Source organism: Eriocheir sinensis, chromosome 18 (assembly GCF_024679095.1).
Source record: "Eriocheir sinensis breed Jianghai 21 chromosome 18, ASM2467909v1, whole genome shotgun sequence".
NCBI classification, from domain to species: Eukaryota; Metazoa; Arthropoda; class Malacostraca; order Decapoda; family Varunidae; genus Eriocheir; species Eriocheir sinensis.
In genome coordinates, this window is record NC_066526.1 from 20,112,142 (window position 1) to 20,137,286 (window position 25,145).

The 25,145-nt window shown below is 49.0% G+C and overlaps 1 protein-coding gene across 3 annotated transcripts in view; it reads left to right on the forward strand.

Annotated features, from left to right (window-relative positions):
- LOC127000426 (histone-lysine N-methyltransferase SETD1B-like) overlaps window positions 1-25,060 on the forward strand; it is a 78,358-nt gene extending 53,298 nt beyond the window's left edge. For 2 of the 3 annotated variants that reach the window (XM_050864145.1, XM_050864143.1), the window contains exon 2: window positions 17,496-25,060. In XM_050864145.1, the coding sequence (XP_050720102.1) occupies window positions 17,624-20,749 (3,126 nt within the window). In that variant the 5' untranslated portion in view covers window positions 17,496-17,623 and the 3' untranslated portion in view covers window positions 20,750-25,060. Of the gene's footprint in view, window positions 1-8,979; window positions 9,179-17,495 lie in introns of those variants that run through there. The other variant, XM_050864144.1, reaches the window with a different exon arrangement.
- The last annotated feature ends 85 nt before the right edge of the window (window positions 25,061-25,145 follow it).

Below are 25,145 nucleotides of genomic sequence, written 5' to 3' on the forward strand. Positions count from 1 at the left end.
TTTCGTAAGACGTTTTCCTCTCTACTAATTATGCATGGAGGAAGAAGAGAAGGGAAGGAAATGAGAAGAATAGGGACGAAAGAGGGAGAGGAGGAGAGAAGAGGGGAAGAGGAGAGGGAAGGAGAGAGAGGAAGAAAGGAGGGAAGGAGAGAAGACGAGAGAGATGGGAAGAAAGGATGAGAAGAGAGATGGAAGGAAAGAAAGAAAGGGAAAGAGGAAGAATGGAGAGAAAAAAGATGGAGGAGAAAAGCGAAGATATGGAAAGGGAGGGATGGAGAGAAGATAGAGGAGAAGGGAAGGGAAGGAGCAGGAGAAAGGATGAAGTGAGGAGGAGGAGGAAACGGAAGAAAGAAAGGGTAAAAGGAGGGAAAGAGGAAGAAGGGTGGAGGGAAGGAAAGAAACGGTGAGAAGAAGGAAACAGGGAAAGGAAGAAAAGGAAAGAAGAAGGAATTAGGAAAGGGAAAAAAAGGTAGGAAAAGAAAGAAGAAAAGACAATTTAAGAGAGATTGGAAAGGAAAAGACAAGGTGAGGAAAGGAAGTGAAGAAGGGAGGGAGAGGAAAGAAGTGGAGGAAACAAGAGGGAGGGGGAGATAAAGGAGGAGGGGAGAGGGAAGGGGGAGGGGAAAGTGTTAATGAGAGAAAATAAGATGAAAAGAGGTAATGGATGAATATATTAGACTGCATGAAGAGGAGGAGGAGGAGGAGGAGGAGGAGGAGGAGGAAGACTAAAGATGAAGAGCTGTAAGAGGACAATGGTGCAAGGTGTAAGAGAGGAAGAGGAAGATGAGGAAGAGTAATGGAAGAGGAATAAATAGAGGAAGAGGAGGAGAAGAAAGAGAAACGAAGAAGAAAATTATATGAGTAGGAAGAGGAGAGAAAAAAAAAGAGGAATTAGAATAAAAAGGAAAAGTTAGACAGAATAAAGACTGAATAAGGAAAAGTAAGAGGAGGAAAAATAAGTGACCATGAAAACAAAAATATGAAAGAGAAAAGAGGAAAGAAACAAAGAGGAACAGAAAAGAGGAAGTCACTTTGTAGGACAGTACTCTTAACTTTGCCTAAGAGTCCCCCAAGAGGCACCAAGAGGAGGTCATTTCTTAGGCATCTTTGAATAAAAAATAAAAAAATGGCCGGGCTATATTTTTACCTGGACAGCTAACTCATTTTCCAGGCCGGTGGGGTAAAAGACTTGCTTACCTGTGTGTGTGTGTGTGTGTGTGTGTGTGTGTGTGTGTGTGTGTGGGTGGGTGCACTATGTAAAGAGACCTGCTTACCCAAATGTGTGTCTATGTGTGTGTGTGTGTGTGTGTGTGTGTGTGTGTGTGTGTGTGTGTCATTAATAATGTCTAGCGCAGGTGTTTCAAAAGTGTGGCAAGGGGGTGCAGGTGAGAGGGGGAGAGGGACGAAAGGAAAAGGGGGTAGGAGGGAGGGAGAGGTAAAGGGGGAAGGAGGGAGAGAAGGAGGGAGGGAAGGACAAGTGATGCGAAAAAGGAAAGAGAAACGACACGGCCAGATAGGATGGAAAGGAAGAGAGTGGGAGAGGAAAAGCGAAAGAGGGAGAGAGAGAAACAAATAAAGGAAAGGAGGAAGGAAGGAAGCAGGACATGTTAAAGAAAGGAGAGGAAAAGAGAGAAATAAGAAGGATGGAGAGAGAGAAAGCGAAGGAGGGAGAGAGAGAAACAAGTAGAGGAAAGGAGGAAAGGGGGGAGTAGAACAGGTAGGAGAGGAAGGGACAGGTAATGCAAAAGAGGAAAGAAAAAAACCCCGGAAAAGTAAGAAAGATGTAAAAATGGTGAAAGAGAGAGGAAAAGCAAGAGAGAGAAAAAGGGAGGCAAGGAAAGGAAAGGGGGATGGGAGGGAGCTGGACAGGTGAGAGAGGGAGGCACAGGTAGACTAAGTACACGCCGGTGAATGTTAAGATGAAGGCAAGGCGTGAAGGTAAACAGGAGGAGCTTCAAGCATCCTTCAGCCAGCTTCTTTTGCACTCATCTCTTGCATCCCCGCCCCAGAGGACTCATTTTACAGCATCTCTCAGCATCACTCATCTCCCCGTGTTAGAAATTGGAGAGAAAAAGAAATGGAAAGAAAAGAAGAAAAAAGAAGTAGAATAAAGAATAAGAGCATGAAAAGGAATATACAAACGTTACTTCATGTTTCTCATTATTCACGTTACTTACTTACTCATCATTTACGTTATTCATTACTTACGTTCTTCAAAGTGATCTGGATTTTTTTTTTAATCTCCTCCGACTCATCATTCATATACGTTCTCATTTCTTCATTAAAAATCATCATATACGTTCTAAATATCTCTCGAAAGTCATCTCAATCGTTCTAGTTATCTCAAAAGTCATCTCTCACGTTCAGTTTCTCTCAAAAATCGTCTATTTACGTTCAGATTATGTCGTGTAAGTCATTTCTGCGTTCTGTTTGTCTCTCGAAAATCATCTCCAAGAAACAGTTTCCTAACACGTATTTGTGCCACCACGTCTTCGCTTTGTGTCTCATCTTCCAGCAATAGTTTTCATTGTTACTCATCTCCCGTAAATTCATCTCCCGAAAATACATCTCCCAAAAACTCATCTCCCGAAAATTCATCTCCCGAACACACACCTCCCGACAACTCATCTCCCGGCAACTCATCTCCCGACAACTCATCTCCCGACAACTCATCTCCCGACAACTCATCTCCCGAAAACTCATCTCCCAAAAACTCATCTCCCGAAAATTCATCTCCCGAAAACACATCTGACAACTCATCTCCCGACAACTCATCTCCCGAAAACTCAACTCCCGAAAACTCACCATCTCCCGAAAATTCTCTCTCTGCAAAATACGTCTCGGAATTACACACTCCATGCAGCATCTCCAAAACTCATCTCCTTTTTAGTCTCCCAGAAGAGTCATCTCTCTCTAGCAAACACCAGCATCCTCCCAGCACTCATCTCCCATCTGTCAACACTTTTCTCCAGCATCTTCTTTACCTGCTCTTCCCCCCCCGCCACACACACACACACACACACACACACACACACACACACTACTACTCTCTCTCTCTCTCTCTCTCTCTCTCTCTCTCTCTCTCTCTCTCTCTCTCTCTCTCTCTCTCTCGTGTGTGAACGTGGCTTTAATTTTGATGATCTAGAGGAGCAAGAGTAAGAGTAAGAGTAAGAGGAGGAGGAGGAGGAGGAGGAGGAGGAGGAGGAGGGAAGAGCGTCAGCTGGTTATCAACGAGTGTGGAACCGAGGAAGAAGGAAAGAAAGGACGGAAGGAAGAAAGAAAGGAAGGAAGGAGGAAAGGATAGGAAGCCAAGACTAACCTGGTTGCTTGTGTTGCTTGCTATTCCGGGCGAGTCAGCTTCCTAATGTCTTGCTTTTTTTTGTGTGTGTTGCTGTGTGTGTGTGTGTGTGTGTGTGTGTGTGTGTGTGTGTGTGTGTGTGTGTGTGTGTGTGTGTGTGTGTGTGTGTGTGTTCCCAGGATTGCCGGCGGACGGGATTCTTTCGTCTCTCGTTTTCCTTCTCCTTCCCTTTTGTTTTGTCTTGTTTTGTTTTGCTTTGCTTCGTGATTCTGCTGGGTGTTGCGTTGTGTTGCTTCTCTCTTTGTTTCGCTTGATTGTGGGTTTGTTATGAGAGGGATTTGAGAAGGGGAGTGTTGTTTTTCTTTTCCTTTTTTTTATTTGCTTTTTATATGTTTTGGGGCGTTTTATTACACGTATTTATCTTTTGTTTTTATTTTGAGTGGTGTGATTGATTTGAGAGGGATTGAAGAGTTTTTTTATATTTATTTTTGTTTTTTGTTACGACTTTTGCGTGTTTGGTTTTGCTCATTTTTATTCTTTATTTTGTAGGTAATGGAAAGGGATTTGTTAGGGATATAGCATACGTCAAACTACACAAGAAAGGGGTAAAAAATGCTGATGTTGCATACTTACTCCGTCGTTTTCTAGATAACTGTCAGTGATGTGTGATGTTTTCCCACAAGAAGACATCACCAAGCTACAGGAATGGAACAAAAAGTGGCTGCTACAATTTAATGGCGAAAATTGTAAAGTCATGCACCTTGGGAGGGGATATTCAGCATACCAATACCACATGGGAAACACTCCACTATCCACCACAAAGGCAGAGAAAGACCTGGGAGTATATGTTACCAGGCTACAACTGAAAGCCAAATCCGTGCCAACCGCATCGGACGGGTTATGGGGTCATCTCTTACTGTTTCTTTTATCAGTAACTCAACTATTAGCCAAAGGGGAAACGAGAGAGACTGCCATGTACCTTACTTTCCATTTTTCCTTCGATTCTAATAATTCATCGTCTGGGAATTTTCATGTAATACCTAACAACTGGCGATTAACCAACATCTTAGTATTGTTTTCCGAGTCATATAACTTATCTTCTTTTATATTTTCCTTCCATTTTTCTATTCGTCACATAATCGGTTCATCTAATGCGATTTAACGTTCTTGGGTGTGTTTTCCGGGTCATATTCCAAATGCATTCATCTGTCATTTACCCTTTTTTTATATTTTTCCTTCCATTCTTTTTTTACAGCAAAGGAGACAGCTCAAGGGCTTAAAAAAAATAAAAAATAAATGAAAAAAAAGCCCACTTCTTATTGCCCCTAACGCTACTTACTGCCCCAAACGCTACTTACTGCCCCAAACGCTACTTACTGCCCCTATGATTTATCCACGCAAAACCTCTTCATCTATTGCTAATACCCACCAGCAACAGACCATTAATATTCTTTGCTGTGTTCTCTGAGTCTTAATTATTCCAACTGCAAGGAGAAAGAATATCATTTACCTTGTTTTTTATTTTTCCTTCCATGCTCGTGATTCACCCTCACAAAACCTCTTCATTTAAATAATAGTTAAACCCACCAACAGCAGACGCTTTTATATCCTTGGTAGTGTTGTATCTCGGTTTATATTTCAACTGCATTTGCCAACTTCATTATTTTGCTTCTATTCTTCTGTTCGTCACAAAACCTCTTCATGTAATACTCAGATTCACCAACAACAAACGCTTTAATATCCTTAGTAGTGTTGTTTCTCGGTTTATATTTCAACTGCATTTGCCAACTTCATTATTTTGCTTCTATTCTTCTATTCGTCACAAAACCTCTTCATGTAATACTCAGATTCACCAACAACAAACGCTTTAATATCCTTAGTAGTGTTGTTTCTCGGCTCATATTCCAGCAGCAGGGAGAGGGAGAGAGCCAGGCCATCCGAGAGGTGGAAGAGGGAGAGGGCATTGTTTGTTTACTTAGCTCAAAGGCCCGGAAAAAGCAATGTACACGGCTAGGGAGCAAAAATGTGATGGGCAAGGTGAAGCAGTGAGCCGGGCGCAGCACCTGCCTCGGAAATACAACCTGGGGCGGACTCATTTCGCGCAAATGAAAACCAACGTTGGAATGGACCGAGAGGGGGAGAGATGGAGGGACCGACCGGGGAAGAGGGAGAGGAAGAGACAGAGAGGGGAGAGGAAGGGACCGAGAGGGAGGATGCAGGAGATGGAGAAGAGGGGGAAGGAGAATAAGGAACCGAGAGAGAGAAGAGGAGGGAGAGGAAGAGACCGAGAGAGGGAGAACAGGGGGAAGAGAAGAGCTCAGATGATAAGAGGGGAAGGGATAAGGGAAACTAGGACACAGGGGAGAGGAGAGGGAGAGGAGGAGATGAAATGGAAGAAAGGATGAAAAGAGTGCATGGGGATAAGGTAAACTAGGACACGACGAAGAGGGAATGAAATGGAAAGAAAATGAATGGGAGAAGGGAATTTAGCGGAAGAGGTGAGGAGAGGGAAAGAAGAATAGGGATATGAAAAGGACGTGAGTAGGGAAACTGAGAAAGAAGGAGTGATGAAAGAGACAACGAAAGAGAACAAGAGGGAAAACTGAATGACTGAAGTGGAAGGAATAAGGAACTAAGGGAAGAGGGAGAGAAGGAGATAAATGAAGGAATGTAGAGGAACCAAGGGAGAGGAGAGAAAAAAAGTGGTAAAGAATAATGATGGCGATGAAGAAAGAGGAGACAGTAAGAGATAAGAAGGGAAAGAATAGGAAAGAAAGTAATGGAGTAAAAGGAAATAGCAAAAAGAAGAGAGAGACGAAAAAAAAAATCAACGTTAAATAAGAAATAGAGGAGAATAAAGGATAAGAAGAGAAGGAATGGGAAAACAGATAGATGGGAAAGGAGTGCAGTAAGAGGAAACAGTAAAAGAAAGAGAGAAGGAAGAGGAGAGGAGAAATAGGAGAAAGAAAGGGACAAAAAGGAATAAAATGGCAAGGAGTAGATAAGGAAGGAATGGAGTAACAGGAAATAGTATTAGGAAGAGAAGAGAGGAGATAGGAAAAAGAATAAAGCAAAAGACGAAAATGAAAGAAGTAGAAAGAAAAGGTAAAAGGAGAAGGAATGGAGGAGGAGGTAATAGCCGAAGGGAGAGAGGGAGAGGTGAAAGTTGGGAGGTGGACAAGAAGATAGAAGGAGGGAAGAGGGAGATAGAAGGAGGGAAGAGGGAGATAGGAGGAGGGAGAGGGAGAAGGGAGGAGGAGAGGAAGAGTAAGACGGCAATATTAAGGTACAGAATCTTGGTGGAGAAACTCATAACCGCGACCTTCTCCTCCTCCTCCTCCTCCTCCTCCTCCTCCTCTTCTTCCTTCTTTTCCTCTTTTTCCTCCTCCTCCTCTTTTTACGCCGCGGCACCGAAGTGGATGAGGAAAGGGATTTAGAATCGCTATCAAATTGTATTAATGTGATCTGATATGCCATTTAATTTTGTTGGACTGTTTTTACGTGAATTTTTTATCGGTATTTTTTTTTTAAACTTATCATTTTGTATTGAAAGAGATAATTTTCCGCGGTGGTCTTGGTGATTATTTTATTTTTCGTTTTATTACGTTTTCTGTTTTTGTTTTATTTTTCATTATTCAGCTCTTCATCTATTTGACGTCATCGTAGTGCATATTCATTTTTTTTTTCTTTCATCGTTTTTTGGTCGCCCTGCATTTTTTTATATTTTATTACGCTTTTCCTATTTTTATTTTTATTGTTATCCATATTTAACGTCACCATAATTATTTATCTTCACATATTTTTTTGCTTTTTCCCTTCATTAATTTGTAGTTGAGTGAAATTTTCTCTGGTGGCCTTGTTTTTTGTTTTGTTTTTGCGCTTTTCCTATTTTTTTTCAGTTATTCACATCTCACGTTTTCATAATCTATCCCTTTTTTTCCTAATTATTTTCTGTGGTTTCCTTTCCTCGTTTTATTACGCTTCTTATTTGTCTCTTTTTATATTTTTCATTGTTCATTTATTCATATTACACGCCTTCATAATTCATCTAAATTTATTTTCCTTTGGTTTTCCTTTTTATCCAACTTCGGGAGCATTTGAATTCACTTCCGTCCGTATTTTCTTCTTATCATTAAAGTTTCTTCGTGTATTTTATCTTCTTGTCTCTTAACTTTCTTCATACATTTTTTTCCTCCCAGTCTCCGCCGCCTTTTCCTCCCTCCGCCTTTAACGTCTCCAATTTTTCCTCACCTTTTCCGATAATTTTCCATTCACTCTTCTTTCCCTTCACTAACACCTCCTCCTCCTCCTCCTCCTCCTCTTACCTCACCTCACCAACCTCCCTTCGCCTGCAGCCTTCCTTTCGTCCTTCCTCCACCCCTCCGTCGGCCTTCCCTTCGCCCTTTCATCCTTTCCCCTCCAGCCTTCTCCCATCTCCGTCTCTGTTTCCGTTCCCGCCACCTTAGGGACCTCGGTGCTCATTCCTCCTCCTCCATTACTTCCTCCTCCTCCTTCCACCGTCAGCGCCCCCGTCCCCCCTCCGTCAGTGCCCTCTGTTCTTGAGCTGCACACACGTCGCCTCACACAATGCACGTCTCTCCCAGGGGAGGAGGAGGCGCTGGACGCTAAACCCTTATTGTTTAAACCAAATTCAGGTCTTCAGGGTAAAGGAGGAGGCGGGCAGAGGAGGCAGGAAGCATGCAGGAAGGGCGGCAGGGAGGTAGGAAGCGGGAAGGGGTGGAGGCACGGAGGCAGTGGGTAAGATAGGGACAGGGGGGTTAGGGCATTGCAACGGAGCAGAGGCAGGGGTGGGCGGCAGGGTAGGGGAGGGGACAGGCAGGCAGGGCAGCGTTAGGTAAGGCAGTGAGGAGGTAGGGGAGGCAGGGTAGGGCAGGGGTGGGCGGCAGGGTGGGAGGGGGGCAGGCAGGGCAGCGTTAGGTAAGGCAGGGAGGAGGTAGGGGAGGCGGTGCAACGGGGCAGGGCGTGGAGTTGCCGAAGATCACTGTTGCCATAACCGCGGCGGCTCCTGGCGGCCGGAGGTGAGGCGCAGGTTATCTCCGCTGGCTGAGTGGAGTGTCAAGGAGTCATTATACGCACAGTGGCCACGACTCCCTCAGCCGCGGGGTCAGAGGTCAGTCCGCGGGAGGCAGAGCAGCGCAAGGTCAAGCAGCAAAGGCTGTCAAGTCACCAGCAAGGAAGACCGCGCGCCTGCCTCGCCCTCACCCCCCACCTCGATGACCCAAGTCCCTGCGGCGCTGAGGGGGGAGGGAGGGCGGGAGGGCCACCTTTCGGGAAAGGAGTAAAACTCTTAATGTGTGTTGTTTACTGCGTTGTGGCCGGGCAGTTTTGGCCTGGTATAAGGTTCCGTTCCGGTGCCCGATATGGGGAGAGGAGGAGAGGCCGTGGGCGGGACACGTGCCGCAGCGCCGCGCCACAGCGGAAGTGCTGCACAAATGGGCCGGGGTGTGTCCTCGCCCCGCGCCACAATAAACAAAAGCCGGGTCAAGAGGATGCTGCCGCCGCCCACCGCCGCCGCCACCCCTGGGTCGCCGGGCGGAGAGGCGAGGGTCCCCCGTCCGGACAGCCTCCACCAACGCCTTCAGTCAAGCCCTTCAGTGGCGAGCGGGTGTGGGTGCTGATGTTGTTGGGGAGGGCGAGAGGGGGGGCCGGCGGGGCGGGCCATGGGATGGGGGGCTGTGAGGGAGGGGGTTGAGGAAGGCCTGCACAGACAGTGCTGCAGCAGCTGGCAGTCTGACTGGTGGATGGCGGGGGGAAGACTCGTGTGCGCGCACCTGCGGTACCGTGTTCACCTGTGTGTGTTGCTGAGCCGTGCTGAGTGCTGGCCTGATCCGGGCACGCGTGGCTGCTGAGAGGCTGCTGGTGAGTGCTGGAGTGGTGCTGCCTGAGTGTGTGTCTGGCTGCCGGCCGGTGGCGTACCTTAGGGCGCTCTGTGCACGCTCCTGCCTCCCTGTCCTCGCCTCACCTGCCCCGCCTGCCTCGTCTAACCCTCGCCCCGCCGCCGCCTCCAGGTCCCGCGGGGCTGCTGAAGGTCACGTGTGTTGTCGTGGTGCCCTGCCGTCCCTGCCGCCTGTGTCACCCACCACTGCCCCGCCGCGGCTCACCTCTCGGCCTCGACGCAGCAGGACACCGCCGAGGCCGCCGACTCCCGCCAGTCCTGCCCCGCGCTGCCGTGTGACGCATAATCAGGTGGAGCAGGTTCGGCCCGCGCCCAGAGCAGCTGTGTGACTGTGTCGAGGTGGAGGGCCGCGGCGGCATGTGAGCGGGGAGTCGCCGAGGAGCTGGGTTGAGGAGGCGAGGAATGTGCGCTCCCCGGGGCGTGGCCGCTGCTTATGGTCGTCAGGGAAGGGGGGAGGCTCCGGCGGCCTTCCTCAACAGTTACCTGTACCACCTTGCTCACCGCGGAACCTGCCTTAGTGTGAGCCGAGGAGCCGCGACAACGCGACGCGGGTTGTTGTGAGCTCGGACGCGGGTCGTTGGCTGGTGAGGCGCCGCACACGACAACACCGTCACTCACCAGCGCCATAAGACATTGTTTGCAGGCTTCGCGCTCACTTCCGCGAGGCTGCCCGGCCAGCCTGCCTGCCTCAAAACCTGCATGCTTCAGAGCCTGCCTCGCAGTCTGCCTCACTCCGCTACGCCAATCTCGTCCTCCGTTACAGTTGGACGGTAATATTCTGCTTCCCGTTGCTTACTGTAACATTTTTTGTGTTGCGTCAAGTTCCTGACCCGAGGCGGTGCTCCGTGGCGGCGTCTTGTTACGTCAAAAGTGCCGCCGCTGCCTGGGTTTGCGTCACGCCGTTGCTCATCGTCCGAGGCTATCCCGGCGGCTCCTGCGTGCGGCGGCCCAGCAGGTAACCGCACTGACCGCACCGACAGAAGGACCACCACATGACTCCTCTATCTACTCTCCCTCCTCTCCCTTTCCCACTCCCTCTCACTCAGTGGCATTCGTAAAATTATCTCTCTCTCTCTCTCTCTCTCTCTCTCTCTCTCTCTCCATATATCACCCATAATAACTTCAAATGACGCATATTCTTAAATCCCCTTCCATTTTCCATCTTCCTTTTCGTCAGTGTCAACGTTCCAACATTTCCTTTATTTGCATCCTCCCAACCTTCTTCCTCACCTTGCCTCTCTCTCACTCTTCACTTTTCCTCCTCCTCTCTGTGCTTCGTCCTTGCTCATCCTCCTCGCTCAGTCTTCTCTCCTCTTCGTTCCGTGTCCTCGCTCTCCCACACTTCCTTATTCCTTTATTATCACATTTCTGTTGTCTCTTCTACTCCTCCTGCTTCTCCTACTCCTTCCTCAGCCTTTTTGTTTCGTCCTTGTCTTCTTTTATTGTCTTCCTCATATTCTTCCGCCGTCAGCAGAAGGAAACAGTGAAAGTAATTTAGGTCGAAGGTGCTGACTCCGGGGAATGGAATGTGTACCTTTGACATCACATTCACTGGTTGCAACGGGGTCACAAAACCATAACAGTCAGTAACGACAGTAGTAGAGGTAGTAATAGTAGTAGTAGTAGTAGGAGGAGGAGAAGGAGGAATAGTAGTGGTAGTAGTAGAGTAGAAAGAGGAAGAGGAGAAGCCATAATAACAAAAACTGATGATAACGACAGAGAATTATGATGCTACGAATGTTTATATATTTTCATAACTGCATATAACGTACAAACAGTTAGCTTGCTCCTCCCACCCCATTCATTGTACTTCCTCTCCCCCTTCCGCCCCCCCCCTCTTCCTCTTCCTCCTCCTCCTCCTCCTCCTCCTCCTCCTCCTCCTCCTCATCGTTCGTTCACCAGGAAATACTCACTGACAAACAAACAAACGACAGCAATATAACAAAAGTTCCGCCATTCAGAGAGAGAGAGAGAATGGAGGGGATGGGAGTTCACTGTGTTTCTCTCTCTCTCTCTCTCTCTCTCTATTGCATCGATTAAACGTGATTTCTACGCTACTGATGGAAATGAGGGAAGAGAAGGAGGAGGAGGAGGAGGAGGAGGAGGGGGATAATGTTTCTTTCCCCTCACTAACTGCTTATGAGATACCTAATCCTTCCTTTGTTCTCCTTTAACCCTATTTTCCTCCACTTCCTCTTTCTATTAATTTCCCTTCTTCCTCCTCCCTCTCTCTCTCTCTCTCTCTCTCTCTCTCTCTCGCTTCATTGTCTTCTGTTCCTCTTATTCCTTTTTTTTTTATTCTTTGTGATTCTCTTACTTTCGTCTATTCACTTTTTTTCATTCTTTCATTTTTCACTTTTCTTTCATCTTTCTCTCTTGTCATCTTCTGTTCCTCTTATTCCTTGTTTCATTTTTTTTATCCTCTTACTCTTGTCTGTCTGCTTTTCCTTTTCTTTTTTTTGCTTCCACTTCGTTTTCTTTTGTTTTCATTCTCAGTTTTTTTCCTTTCTTTTCTTTCTCTCACTCTCTCCATCCTCGTCTTTTATTCTTGTTTCATTAATTATTCTCCGTTTCTCTGTTTCCCTTCCGTTTCTCTGCTTTCTTTCTTCCTCTCGTCTCTTTCCACTTCTCGTCGTATTTTTCTTTATAATTTCTCTCATTTCCTCCTCCGTTTTCCTCATTTTCCTCTACTCCTCTTTTTCCCTCTTTGTTTCTTTCCTCTTCCTCTTCCGTAGCTTTCCTCTTTTTCTCTCCCTTTCTTCTTTTTCCTTATCTCCTTATCTCTCTCTCTCTCTCTCTCTCTCTCTCTCTCTCTCTCTCTCTCTCTCTCTCTCTCTCTCTGGCGCTCTATCCAATACGTGTGTGAAAGAGAGAGAAAAAAAAAGGAAAACCGATTAATGTAAAAAAAAAAAAAAACGAAAACAATGCTTGAAAAAAATATACTCTCATTCTCTTTTTTTTCTTTCTTCGTTTGTCTTCTCACACCCGTTATCGCAGTTTTTTTCTTCTCTTCTTATTAGTCTTTGTTTTCGTCCTCTTCATCGCGTCCTTGTCCTCCTTTTCCTTCCTTTATTTCGTCCATTACTTCTACTGTTCATCATCGTCATCTTTCTTTCTCTCCCTATCATCATCTTCCTGTTCCTCATTTTATCATCTCGTTGCTCTCGTCTCCTCTTTCTCTTTTCATTCCTTTCTCTCTGCGTCTTGTTCTCGTTGTTCTTTTGTTCTCGTTCTAGTAATCATCATTCTCTTCTCTCTCCCTCTTTCTCTTTATTCTCATCCTGTTTTTCTGTTTCCTGGTTCTCTTTTTCCTCTTCATCTCCTCTTTCTCTTCTCTCTTCATCTTCCATGTGTTTTTTTTCTACTGTTCTTTATCCCTTTATCTCCTTCTTTTACTATTGTTTTTGCTTTTTCTTCTTCGTTTTCTTATTCTTGTTCTATTATCGTTTTCTCCTCGTCTCGTCTCGTCTCGTCTCGTCCTCAACGTTTCCGTCTCTCTGTTTTCCTCTTGTCCTCGTCTGGTCTCATCTCGTCCTCGCCGCTTCCGTCTCTTTGTTTTCCTCTTGTCCTCGCCTCGCCTCCACGTCCTCGCGAACTCTTTGTGACCTTTGGGACATACGAGGTCAGTTTGGTTTTAAGTGCCCCACAAACACGTCCTCCTGGCCACCGCCCGATACCCGACACCTCCTCCTCCACCTCCTCCTCCCTCCTTCTCTCCTTCTCTCTTCTCCCTCCCTCGTTTCCTCCTTCACTTCATCCTTCCTCTCTTTACCTCTATTTGTCTGTCCTTCTGTCTCCTTCTCTGCTGGCGTCGCTTACTCCTTCCTTTCCCTCTCTCTTTATCTCCTTTTTTCTTTCCTCACATCCTTTCTACTATATTTTTTTCCCTCTTTTTACCTCTGTTTGTCTTCTTTTCTTCTCCTCCTCCCCTGGTTGCCTCTTCCTTTCTCTCTTCTATATCCTTTTTCTTCCCTTTCATTCGTCGTTCTATATTTTCTCCTTTCTCATCTCTCTCTCTCTCTCTCTCTCTCTCTCTCTCTCTCTCTCTCTCTCTCTCTCTCTCGTACCCTCATACCCTTTTCCTCTCCTTTTTCTTCCTTCTCCCTCCTTCACTCTCACCCTCTTTTCCTTCCCTTTCTTTTCATTTACTCATCTTCCACCTCTTTTTATCTTCTGTCTTTCCCTCTTCCTCATCTTTCTTATTCTTTCCCTTCTTCACTTCTTTCTTCCTATCTTTACCTCATTTTCTCTCGTTTCTTCCGTCACTTGATTGTTTTCTTGTTTCAACGTCTTCCTCCTCCCTTCCTCCTCCCTCCCCTCCTCCTCCTCTTCCTCCTCTCTTCTTCTCTTCTTGTTTTTCTCCTACTTACCCCCATCTGCCTCCTTCCCTCCCCGTCTCTTTCTTCCGACTTCCTCCTCCTCCTCTTCCTCCTCCTCCTCCTCCTCCTCCGTAATCTCATATTTATCCTCTCGTCAATATGTTACTGTTTTTTTCCTGCTCTTTTTTGTCTTCTTTTCTTTTCTTGTCTTATTTGTTTGTCTTCTCTCTTTCTCTCCTTTGTCTTTTTTGTGTCGTTATGGAAATTTGTCTTTTTTCTTTTTCTTTTTATATTTTCTTTTGCGTTCATATTTTCTTCTTCACTTAATCTTTTCTTTCTTTTTTATCTCCACTTTCCTTCTTTAGCTTATTTTTTTTCCTTTCCATCATTCTTCTCTTTTATTATATTCGTTTTTACATCTATCTATCTATCTATCTATCTATCTCTCATCTCTTTATATTACCTTTATTGACCTTATTTTATTTATTTTCCCCCCTCTCTCTCTCTCTCTCTCTCTCTCTCTCTCTCTCTCTCTCTCTCTCATCTATCTCTCCCCTTCTCTCTCTCCCTTCATTCATATTTCTTTCCATTGCCTCCTGCTTAATAATATTTTTCAAAGGAGACATAATGATTTTTCCCTTTAATTACATCTATTTTTACGTGTCCCTATCTATCTGTCTCTTTCTATCTATCTTTCTTTATTACGTTTCTGTCTCCTTACGTTTTCATTGCCTCGTGGTTAACATATTTTCCATAAGAGTAATATTAGTTCTTCTCTTTTAATATATCCATTCTTACGTTCTTACTATTTCTCTTTCTCTTTCTATCTATCTTTCTTTATTACGTTTCTGTCTCCTTACGCTTTCATTGCCTCGTGGCTAATATATTTTTTTCAAGAAGTCATAAAAATCTTGTGGAGAGTCTTTAGCGTTCCTACGGCCATTCCTCTCCTGCAGTGTTTATTATTTTCTTTCTTTACATTCCTTTCTTCTCCTCCTCCGTCGCGCCCCGCCCCGCCCCTTCTCGCCCCACCCCTCCTAGCCCCTTTCCCCGTCACCCCCTTCGTCTCCCCTTCGCCCTCTCCGGCTTCCCTCTCGCCTCACCACCTTCTCCTTGCCACAACAAAGACACACACACACACACACACACACACACCTCTTGACTGTCTGCCTTATGCGTCATCCGATGGTGTGTGAGAGAGAGAGAGAGAGAGAGAGAGAGAGAGAGAGAGAGAGAGAGAGAGAGGGGGGTGAGAGACACACACACACACACACACACACACACACACACACACACACACACACACACACACACACACACGAGGCAGGTAATCAAAGGAGACAGACAGACAGGTGTTAAGGAAAAGTCAAGCTGGGAAAACTATTTATCCCACATACAAACAAACAAACAAATAAACACACGCACAAACAGGTAAACACGTATATATTCGATTTAGGAGGAGGAGAAGGAGGAGAAGAAGAAGAAGAAGAAGAAGAAGAAGAAGAAGAAGAAAAAGAAAAAGAAGAGGAAGATGAAAAAGAAGAAGAGAAAGAAGAGAGAAAAAGTTGAAAAAGGGGAAAACGAAAAAGATATAGAAAAAGGAAAAGAAAATAAAGAGGAAGAAGAAGAAGAAGAGGCGAGGAAGAAGAAAAATCGCAAAGCTCAATAAACTTGCTTCCTACAACAAACAAGAAGAAGAAAAAGAAGAAAAAAAGAAGACAAGGAAGAAAAAGAAAAAAAAAAGCGAAACTCGATAAACCGGCTTCCTTCGATAAACAACAGAGGAAAAATCTTGTCAAAACTTCTCAACCAAAATATTACCTGTGGCCTTAGGTGGGCGTGGGCGGGGATGCCAAGACTGTAAGAACCCACCTCGCTATTACCTCCTAACCCTTGAGTTTGCGCCGTACTTGTGGAGAAAGAAAGACCTCTATAAAATCTACCTTGGCTTGAGAACGTTCTATCTTTCTGACTCATGATCATTCCCTTCCTTTGTCCTTCTTCTCCTTCCTTGATATCTTTGTTTTCCTTTCTCTTTCTTTCTTCCTGACTTCATTCAATCGTCTTTTCCTTTTTTTTTTTCTTTATTTTCCTCTTTTCTTCATTACGTTCTACCTTTCTAACTCTTTATCACTCCCTTTCTTTGTCCTTCTTCTTCCTTGATTTCTGTGTCTTCCTTTTTCTTTCTCCCTGACTTCATTCATTCTTTCTTTTCTTATTTTCGCTATATTCCTTCAGCTTTCTTCTTCCTCTTTTTCTCTATCTTCCTTTATCTCTCTCCATCCTTTCCCTCATCCTTCCTTTTCCTTATATTCTTTATCTTCCTTTCTCTCCTTCTCACTCGCTTATTCCTTCCTTTTCCTTATTTTCTTTTCCTTTCTCTCTCTCCCTCCTTTCATCCTTCTTTCATTCATTTTCTCTGTCTTTCTTGTTTTCTCCCTCTCCCTTCTTTCTTGTCTCTCCTCATCCTCTACTCCCCTCCCATCCTTCTTTTCCCTCTCCTCATCATCTTCGTTGCCTCTCTTCCTTATTCACTCTCTTCTTATTCTCTCCTTCTCTTTCTCTCTCTCCTTGTCGCTCCCTCCTTCACTGACTCTCTCCTCCTCCACCTCCTCCGCCTTATCTATCCTTCTCTCCCTTCCTCATTTACTCCCTCCCTCCCTGCCGCTTCCTCCTTCCTCGCCTCTTGACCGTCACTCTCAAAGATAAACAACATAAAGCGAGTCCTCCCAAACTGAGGACGTAGAATTCCTAACAAATCCCGAACCACTCCAACCTTCCTGCGACTCCTTTGTGGCCGAGACTGATTAGTTCAAGGCGCTAAGCTCAAGGAGGGCGAGGGGAGGCGAGCGAGGAGGACGAGGGAGGGGAAGATGCGGTTAGGGGAAGAAGGGAGAGTTGGAGGAAGGTGGAAGAGGGGGCAGGGGACGAAGGGAAGGGTACGATTAAAAAAGGGATATAGTTGGGAAAGGAATGGGAGGGAGAGGGAAGGGAAGATGCGGTAAGGAGAACAAGAAGGGAGGGGGTCAGGAGGGTGAATGATGAAGGGGAGGGTGAGGAGGTAAGATAAAAAGAAGGGGCATGAAGGGATATAGTTGTGGAATGAATGAGAAGGAGAGGGAGGGGAAGACGTGATGAGGGGAAGAAGGAAGGGTAAGAAGAAACTGTGGGCAGGGGGATGAATGACGAAGGGAAGAGAGAGAGAGGAGGAGGAAGACGATGAGGGAAAGGGAGGAAAGGGAGGTAGGTGGCATAGGTAGAGGGTAGAAGAAGGTAAAGGAAAGGGTGAGAGGCATCGAGGGGCAGAGGAGATGAGGGTGGCGGGAACAGGTGTAGGAATGAGGGGCGGGGCAGGGCGGGGGGGGGGGGGGGTGCAGGGGCATGGGATGTGCCTCGCGCCTCTCGACTCTGGTCTGGACTCGTTTTTTTTTTTTTTTTTAGGCGCCGCGTCGTCAGTCAGGCGGGCGTCCTTGTCCTGGCCACTCCGCCGCTGCCCCGGTTGTTGTTATTTTGCTTGCTGACGCCCGGCACACACACACACACACACACACACACACACACACACACACACACACACACACACACACACACACACACACACACACACACACACACACACACACACACACACACACACACACACATACACATACACACGCGCGCGGAAGTCTCTCCCACGCTCGCAGAAAGATACCGGGAAGGAGTTTCATGTTGTGCGGCTCTTTCTTTTTTTTTTTTTCTTATTCCATTATTCTTTTTTTCTTTTTCAAAATTTTATGTCTAACTAAATAACTGAATAGTGTGTCCATATGTCCATGTGTCTGTACTCAGGTGTTTCTTGTGTTGTTGCAATAAGTAGCGATGCGGAGTCAGGTGTTGTTGTATATGTGTCACAGTTGAGGCAGATAATCCCCTGTAAGCACCGTCTTGGCTTCACTAACACTGTTCCCTTCCCCTGCAGACCCTGACGCTGGCGGGGACGGCCTGGTGGAGGCTGACGCGCCGCGGCCACACCTTCCAGATCTGGTGACGCATCGCTCGCCGCCCACACAGCTGACGGTGGAGAACGTGCGTCACCATGACCAGTTGATGCAGGGCAGGGAGCAGGACCCCTCAGACCCCAAGGTGGCCAAGACGGGCATCCTGAAGGGCGGGAAACTGTGGAAGAACGGTGACGGGAGGAAGACCAAACTGAGGGTGGAGGAGGAGGAGGCGGAGGAGCCGCGCCGCTCAGTGAGGTTCTCCGGGCGTGACGAGTACAGCCTGCTGGAGAGTCTGCCGCTGGACAAGATCCCACTGGACGCAGCCAATTCGGCGGCGTTGGCCAGGTTCATGCCCAAGCTGCGGGAGCTGGGCGTGCTGTTGGGCGAGTCGCGCCACGACTGGCACCTCGAGCTGAGCCCGATTAAATCCGAGGCTGAGGGGGCAGCCGGAGCGGCCGACCAGGAGTCTCTGTCGGACGAGAAAGAAAAGCCGCCGTCGCCACAGATGGACGACGAGCAGATCAAGGAGTCGATGCAGCGTTACGACGAGATGCGGCGCCGCATCGCCGCCGCTGAGGGACGCGACAACACCAGCGTGTGCAGCGACGAGTCAAAGAGTTCATCTGACTCACAGTCCTCAGACTCCACTATGACAGAGACGAGGATCAGGCGGCTAGAAAACACTGACGTGGCCCACGTGGCCGGCGGGGTCATGAGGAGCAACAGTGAGGTGCGTCGCGCGATCGAACGCAATGCTCTGCGGCGATCCCTCATCCGCGTCTCTGAGGCTCGCAAGAAAGACACCAACAAGAACGATAAGAGTGATAAGGGAGAGACTTCCCTCTTGGAGAAGCTCCGGTGGCTCACTGCCTCAGAAGATGCTACTAACGGCAACTCTGAGCAAAAAGATGATGGCACGGAGGAGCAGAACGACGAAGATGATGATGGGACTCAGGACCCGTCGAGATCTATTGACCCCAAAGTACAAGAGACAATAGCACAATATCGCAAACTTGCAGAGATGTTCAACAAGACCACGTCGCTTCGAGCCACGGATATCCTGGTGCCGGGCGACGTGCGGGAGTGGAAACTCAAGGCTGACCTCTTTCCCAGCCAAGCGGGCACGTCACTAGAGATAGAGGAGGAGGAGGTGCCAGAGCCTCACTCGGGATCGACAACGCCCACCGTGTACCAAGGCATCATCCCAGCCGTGTCCCTCGCTGACATTTTGACGGACGAGGAGAACGACAAGCTGATCTACAGCGGTGGCGTCAGGTACACCCGGGAAGGAACACTGCCAGTCAAGGACGAGGAAGATGAGGAGGGCGAGCAGCAGGGTCCATCGCCGGCAACGTCCACCGCAGAGGCCAGGAAGCAGTTCCTATCACAGATGGCAGGCCAGGCGGGGGCACCGCACGTCAGCGTCAACGGCATATCGGCAATTCCCGGTGAACGATCTTCACTCGCCTCTAATTCTGACTCCTATACTTTTGACGACATCGATGAGGCTCTTCACGACGACCGGTCTTCTTCTGTTCCCTCATCTTCTCAGTCTTCGCCGCGACTGTCAGGCAAGAGCGATGTGGACGGAGCGAGCACCACAGAGAGCGGCTACAGCAGCAATGAAACCAACGGAGAGCTACAGGTACCCCTCAACGGGCTGCCCCTCAGCGTGGCGCAGCTTCAGGCACTTCCTGTCGGTGGCGTCGATATAGATGAGTTAGCAGAGTTTGTGCGCCAAGATGCAGGCCGCATGGAACGTCTCCGCCGACGCTACGACGCAGGCGAGCTGGAGGACCACGGGTTCAGCCGCCGGCCATCCGTAAGGGGCATAAAACCTCGGTTTGGGTCCACCACAGACTTGCTGAAGCAGATGGCAACGCAGCTGGCACCACCGACCATGGCCCAGCCCGGGATGTCTGGCTCCCACATGACCTGGCCTTACCGGGACGTCGGGGACGAGGACGCCCAGCCCGCCCAGCGGCGGCGAGCGTCCCAGAACAGGGCGGTGCTCCCCGCCCTACAGGAGGACATGCTTTACACCCCCACTTCAGACTTGTCTCCTCAGGGTGCGCTGCCCCCTCCTTCCTCATCAGCCGCAGCCCCGGTCATCACCCTCACGCACTCCAAGGCGCCGCGGGTGGTGCACGTGTACGCCAGCACGGGGGACCTCAGGGCCCCACCTCCTCCCCGGTTGTCTGGCCCACGAGAGTCTCCTCCGCCAGACTTGATTCGTCCCGGTGGAGGTCCCATGCCGATGAGGGCGCTCACGCACTCCCTCTCCCAGCCGCTGCCTGATACCTCGGGGCACGGTCTCATGATGGTGCCCCAGATGCCTACCCCGGGGCTCACTGACCCCCACTACCCCTCGTGCAGGCGCCCTGCGTCCGTGCACGGCCACTTTCCCCCTGACGCCATCGTGATGCGAGGCGTGCCCCCTCCTCCTTCCGCTCGCCCTCACTCCTCGCTCTCACACTACCCGAACCCGAACCCGCGAGTTCCTGTCCACTACCACCCCTACGAGGACCCGCCGCCAACAAGGGCCCCTTACGAGAGCTCCCACCCTCCCCTGTCCCAGCGAGGCTCCTACCCGGGCACCATTCCCGCGCCCCTCGGCGTTCATTACCAGCCGCAGCTCGTCCCGCCGGACGCCATCGGGTTTCCGCAGCCACCGCCCTACGGGTCTCAGCACCAGCACCCGCGGCCACCGACAGTCTCACCACGGGAGGGCGCCCCCTACACACGCACACATCACTCCCAGGTGCATCCGGGGCCTCAGACGTCCTCAATGGTGGCCAACCCCGGCCAGCCGCACCAGTGTGGCCCTAGACAGGTGCGGGTGACAGGCGGGACGGCTGACCAGGCGTGCTCTCCCGCGTGGTCTCACCAGCAGCCTCACCCTCACATCGCGCCGCCCTACGCCGTCTCTAGTCACCTCAGTTACACGACGCCCATCGTGCCCGAGACCGTCATGACCTCTCGCCCCTCGGGACCACCAGTTGGGGCTCCCTACAGACCTCCGATCGGGCCTCCGATTGGTCCTCCGATCGGGCCACCGATCATGAATGGCGGCGTGAGCAAACTAGAGGGTCTTCGGGACGAGCGAGGAGTGCCCGAGGGGGCTTCTTCCTCCCCGAGGGGACCTTTGGACCCTCAGTATCCCCAGCACAGCTCCCCGACCAGGGACACCGGCCTCATGCACCGCCATCCGCCGCCCCTCAACATGACCTGAGTGTTCTCCTTCTCAGCGGCGCCAGGTGTGACGCGACGCAAAGCTAAACACACCTGGCCGGGAGCTTTGGATGTGCCCTACGACCCAGCGGATGGCGGATGGTGCGACCTGTCCAGCCCGGCACCGCGCCCCGCCAGCAGCGTCTCGCAGGGCACCGCCGCGGCTGCAGAAGGAAGTGTTTATCCACGCGTTAACGGTGACGAGGAGGGACTTGTGGTGCCGGTGACGCCGTCGCCCTGTCTTCCGGGCCCCCGCGACAACACGCGTGTCGCCTCACTGCTCACCACCAGATGTTGCCAAAACTTGCCGCGCCACGCAGCCAGCACACTCTTCCTCGCGCTGAGGGTCGAGACAATCTACAATGATTTTCCTTATTATAGTTCAAGTAATAATCTAATTAATGTACCTAACATGGTTTTACTGGTGTGTCTGTGACAATACGTAGGTGTATTTTACAGTTGATGTGAGTGAAGAGTTTTTATAGAAAACTGTAAAGTGCTCCCCAGACCCTGCCAGGGTAAGGGAATATTTTTATCGTAGTTCTCGTGACTTGAACGTTCTCGCGGGATGGTTCAGGTGCGGCGCGGCGGCTCAGCCCTCCCGCCGCTCGTAAGATGGACCAAGTTTTCGTGAGCGAGTGTGTGTGTGTGTGTGTGTGTGTGTGTGGAATAGTTAGAAGATACGATAAAAGACAAAACACTTGGGTTTTAAGGCGCCTCTCGAATTCACTCTTCGCAGTCTTTGAGTTCGATTTTGAGTCTTAATTCCGAGAGTTGAAAAGGAAAGGAATACTCGGCGTTTGAACGGAAGGGTTGAGCGTTTAAAGAATACATATATATACTAAAAAGTTTCATAAGCATTAAATAAAAATATATATATATATGAATATATACATAGATATAAATATGTTTCGCTGGTGCAATTATCCGGCATCTTTTCGCAGCAGAATATGTCGTGATAATTTTAGTTTGCGTCGTTCGTCACTTGTTTCGTTCCTTTAGGGTTTGCTGAGCAGTGTGCAAAGTGTCTTCCAGGCTTGAAGTGGCTCAGTGTGTAAGGAAGAGTCGGAGGAGAGGCGTGTGTCGGTAGAGGATGAGGAAGGGCGAGGAGCAGGAGTGGAAGGCGGAAGAAGGGACAGAATGCGGAAGAGAGGAAATCGAGTTAAAAAATAGAGAACGAAGGATAAATGGAGAAAGATATATGAGGAAAAGAGGAGAGGGAGAGAGGCGAGAGGGATTGTAATGAAGAGAGAGGGGGAGAGAGAGAGAGAGAGAGAGAGAGAGAGAGAGAGAGAGAGAGAGAGAGAGAGAGAGAGAGAGAGAGAGAGAGAGAGAAAATAAGGAAGTGGAGAAAGGAGACAGCATGGAGTAAATATATATAGCTGTGATAATGATGAGGAGTTATTTTCTGCCTCCCTCTTTCCCCTTCCCCACCTCGTGAATCACCGCTGACCCTCCCTCGATCCCTTCCGACATTCCTTCATTCCCAGTCGACACTTACGCTCAGACCTGTTACCCTCCCTCACCTTCCTGGGCGACACTTCCTTCCTCACCTGATATCTTTTCTCATTAGGTTTTCTCCCTTACCTGGCGTCTCCCCGACATTTCATTCCTTTCCCCTCCCTCCCCTTCCCTCCATCCCTCGTTCATCCTCCCTCCCAGGCTCTCCTCCACCCCTGGTCGCTGTCAATCTACCTTGAGATGTCACCGTATTTTCCGCATCGAGAAAATAGAGTTGAATCGTCTCAAGCGACGCTGGGCGAGGGGACAGATGAAGAAAGTTTTATTCTTTGTATGACTAATCTGTTGAACCCTCAGGGACGCTTCCAGAAACTTTTATATGAAAATGTAAAAGATAAAAGTTATGCTGTTCCCAATTTCAAAATATTTATACGAAACATTTAAGTAAGAGATCCGATTCTGTATTCGTAAGAGAATACACAAAACATTAACGTTAAAATTGGTTCTTGTGCAGCCACGCTGCTTAATTACGAAAGAGGTTACACTTTGCGGATGTTTAGTGGTTAGCATGATTGTGAGACGATTGTCGCCGAGGCTGTGGCGGCTCCCTGGCCAGCCGGCGGGAGCCCTCACGTAGGGGGCGACGGGGGGACGTGTCCGTTGAGTGTGTCGTGTTCAGTGTGGTGGTGACAGTCCGCAGTATTAACTAGATGTACACTGATTGACCTTTAGCTGGGGGGCGCTGCAGTGCCTCCCAAAGCAAGGCGGAGGGACCTCTGGGGGCCCGCGCCCCCATGTGGCCACGCCGCGCCGTGCAACAGTGAGGAGCGATGGCATCTTTTTTTTTTTTTTCTTCTCGTTTTATTCTGAAAATTCCGTACACTCCTGACTGATGTAAACACCGCGGCAGTGTGTGGCCGCCCCGGCCAGTGCTCGTCCTCGCCAGGCTGCTCTGCTGTCGCGGCCGCCGAGCCTCGTGCACCAGCAGCCGCGCGTCGCCGTGCCGGACGCGCACAACTTGCCTCATTCCAACTTCGCAGCTTCTCAGATGCTGAGCGAATTTTCGTATTTTTGGATACATAATCAAAAAGTTACCAAAGACTAGGTTTAGGCTTCATGCTGCTCGGAGATGCTTGTGCGCAGGCGTGCCGCTGACACGGGCAGCGCCGGGCACCCCAGGCGCGTGTGCTGCACCCCCTCCCCACCCACCCGCTGTACACTCGGTCAGGCTTCGCAGTAGGGCACAGTCCGCACAACTTAGTTTTTACGCTCATTTAAGCTCTCAGATCCTTTACATCTATCGATTTTTCTCCTGCTTACGTCACTGCCGCTTCCGTGCTGCTAAGGCCGCCAGTGTCCCACCGTGCCCGCCGCGGCGGAAGGCTGGCCGGGCCGCGGGCACCGGGCAGCGGCGCGTGGCGAGGTGCAGGTGGCCACGGAAGGACGTGCCAGGGTGATGTCACAATCAACTCGCTGCTGCTCATAGAGTTCATTTGTTTAATTTTCAATATGTACTCGACATTTAAAGCTTTGACTACATGCACTGTACTCGACATTTAATTAAGGCTTTGACTACATGCAAAAGGTAAGCATATTAACCCACATTGATAGACTACACAGCATGTTTTGCCTCGTCCGGTATTTTTAATTTTCTCAGTTGTCATGAGGTCTGGTTCCCGAGCACGCAGGACCTTTGTATTAGAACAGTTCACGTGAGCTCTTCCAGGCTAGCACACCTTGTTTATTTTTAAGGCACTAGGAAAGGTGCTATAATGTCTAACCAATCAAATGGACTGGTACTGGCAGGCCCTGGCCGTGGGCACGGGGCGGGTCGAGGCACTGGCCGGCGGAATCCACCACCAGCGCCGCGCTGCTGTGTCGGCACACCCACTGATGAGCCGCAGTAGTGACACTGGGGTATTGTTTTGTTTCGAGTTTGGCGACAGTGAATTGATCCCAGACCAAGCTCATATTATTGCTGTAATCAAAATATTCATATTTAAAAGATAAACTAAACCATCTAGCAGCGGTTCGTTCCACTGTGTGGCCTTGACGCTGCCGGCGGCCCCGCGGCCCCCAGCGGCAGCAGCAGCAGTAGAGGGCGCCGCCGCGCGGAGGCCAGCAGGGCACCGCGCCGGCGGCCCCCGGCGGAGTAGCCTGACCATCACGTTGCCATATATTGTTATAAAGCATGATTTTTATTAGTTTAAACAATATGTTGTTATAATATAAAATGTTCTATATTTCGTGAGAAAAAGTACCGCGAATGTTGCTAAATGACGAGTGCTTGAGTGTGGCGGCTGGCGGGAGGCCGCTCCCCCAGCGCGGGTCATGGCGAAGTCATGCCAAAGATGTATTATAGATAGAGATTATATACACTACAATAAGACATTTTAGCCTCCATGGACGCTTTCTGTAACATGTTATCCTTACTTTACACCTCGGCGGCGGCGGCCCCCCGGCGGGGCGGCAGGACTTCCGCCTGGCGCCCCGCCGCCGTTGCCGCCGCCGCCGCCCTCCTCTCAGTAGACTAGGGACCGTCTTCGTCGAAGCCTCATGTTACTGCGGACACATGACGACATATTTTTCTTAGACCACATTCCTTTACCTCGTGTCCAGCAGCCGAGGCAGTCGGTGGTGGCCGCTCGCTGTCTGAATCCAGGGGGGGCGCCGCCCCTCTCTCCTTGTTCCGTTGTTACGCTCTGTCTGTTGACCAATTCTGTCATGGAATGTACACAAGTTGTAAATATATAATGTAATTTTGTTGTAAGTAGAAAGTAACACATTTTTATCATGTGTTGTACAAATGTACAATCTTTCAATTAAAATAAAACCTTCTGCCAAGACTATACCAGATTGTGTTGAACTCTTCTTCCCACAGTAAATAACATAGCCTACCATGAGGGAGCCTGAGCATCACGTTGCCATATATTGTT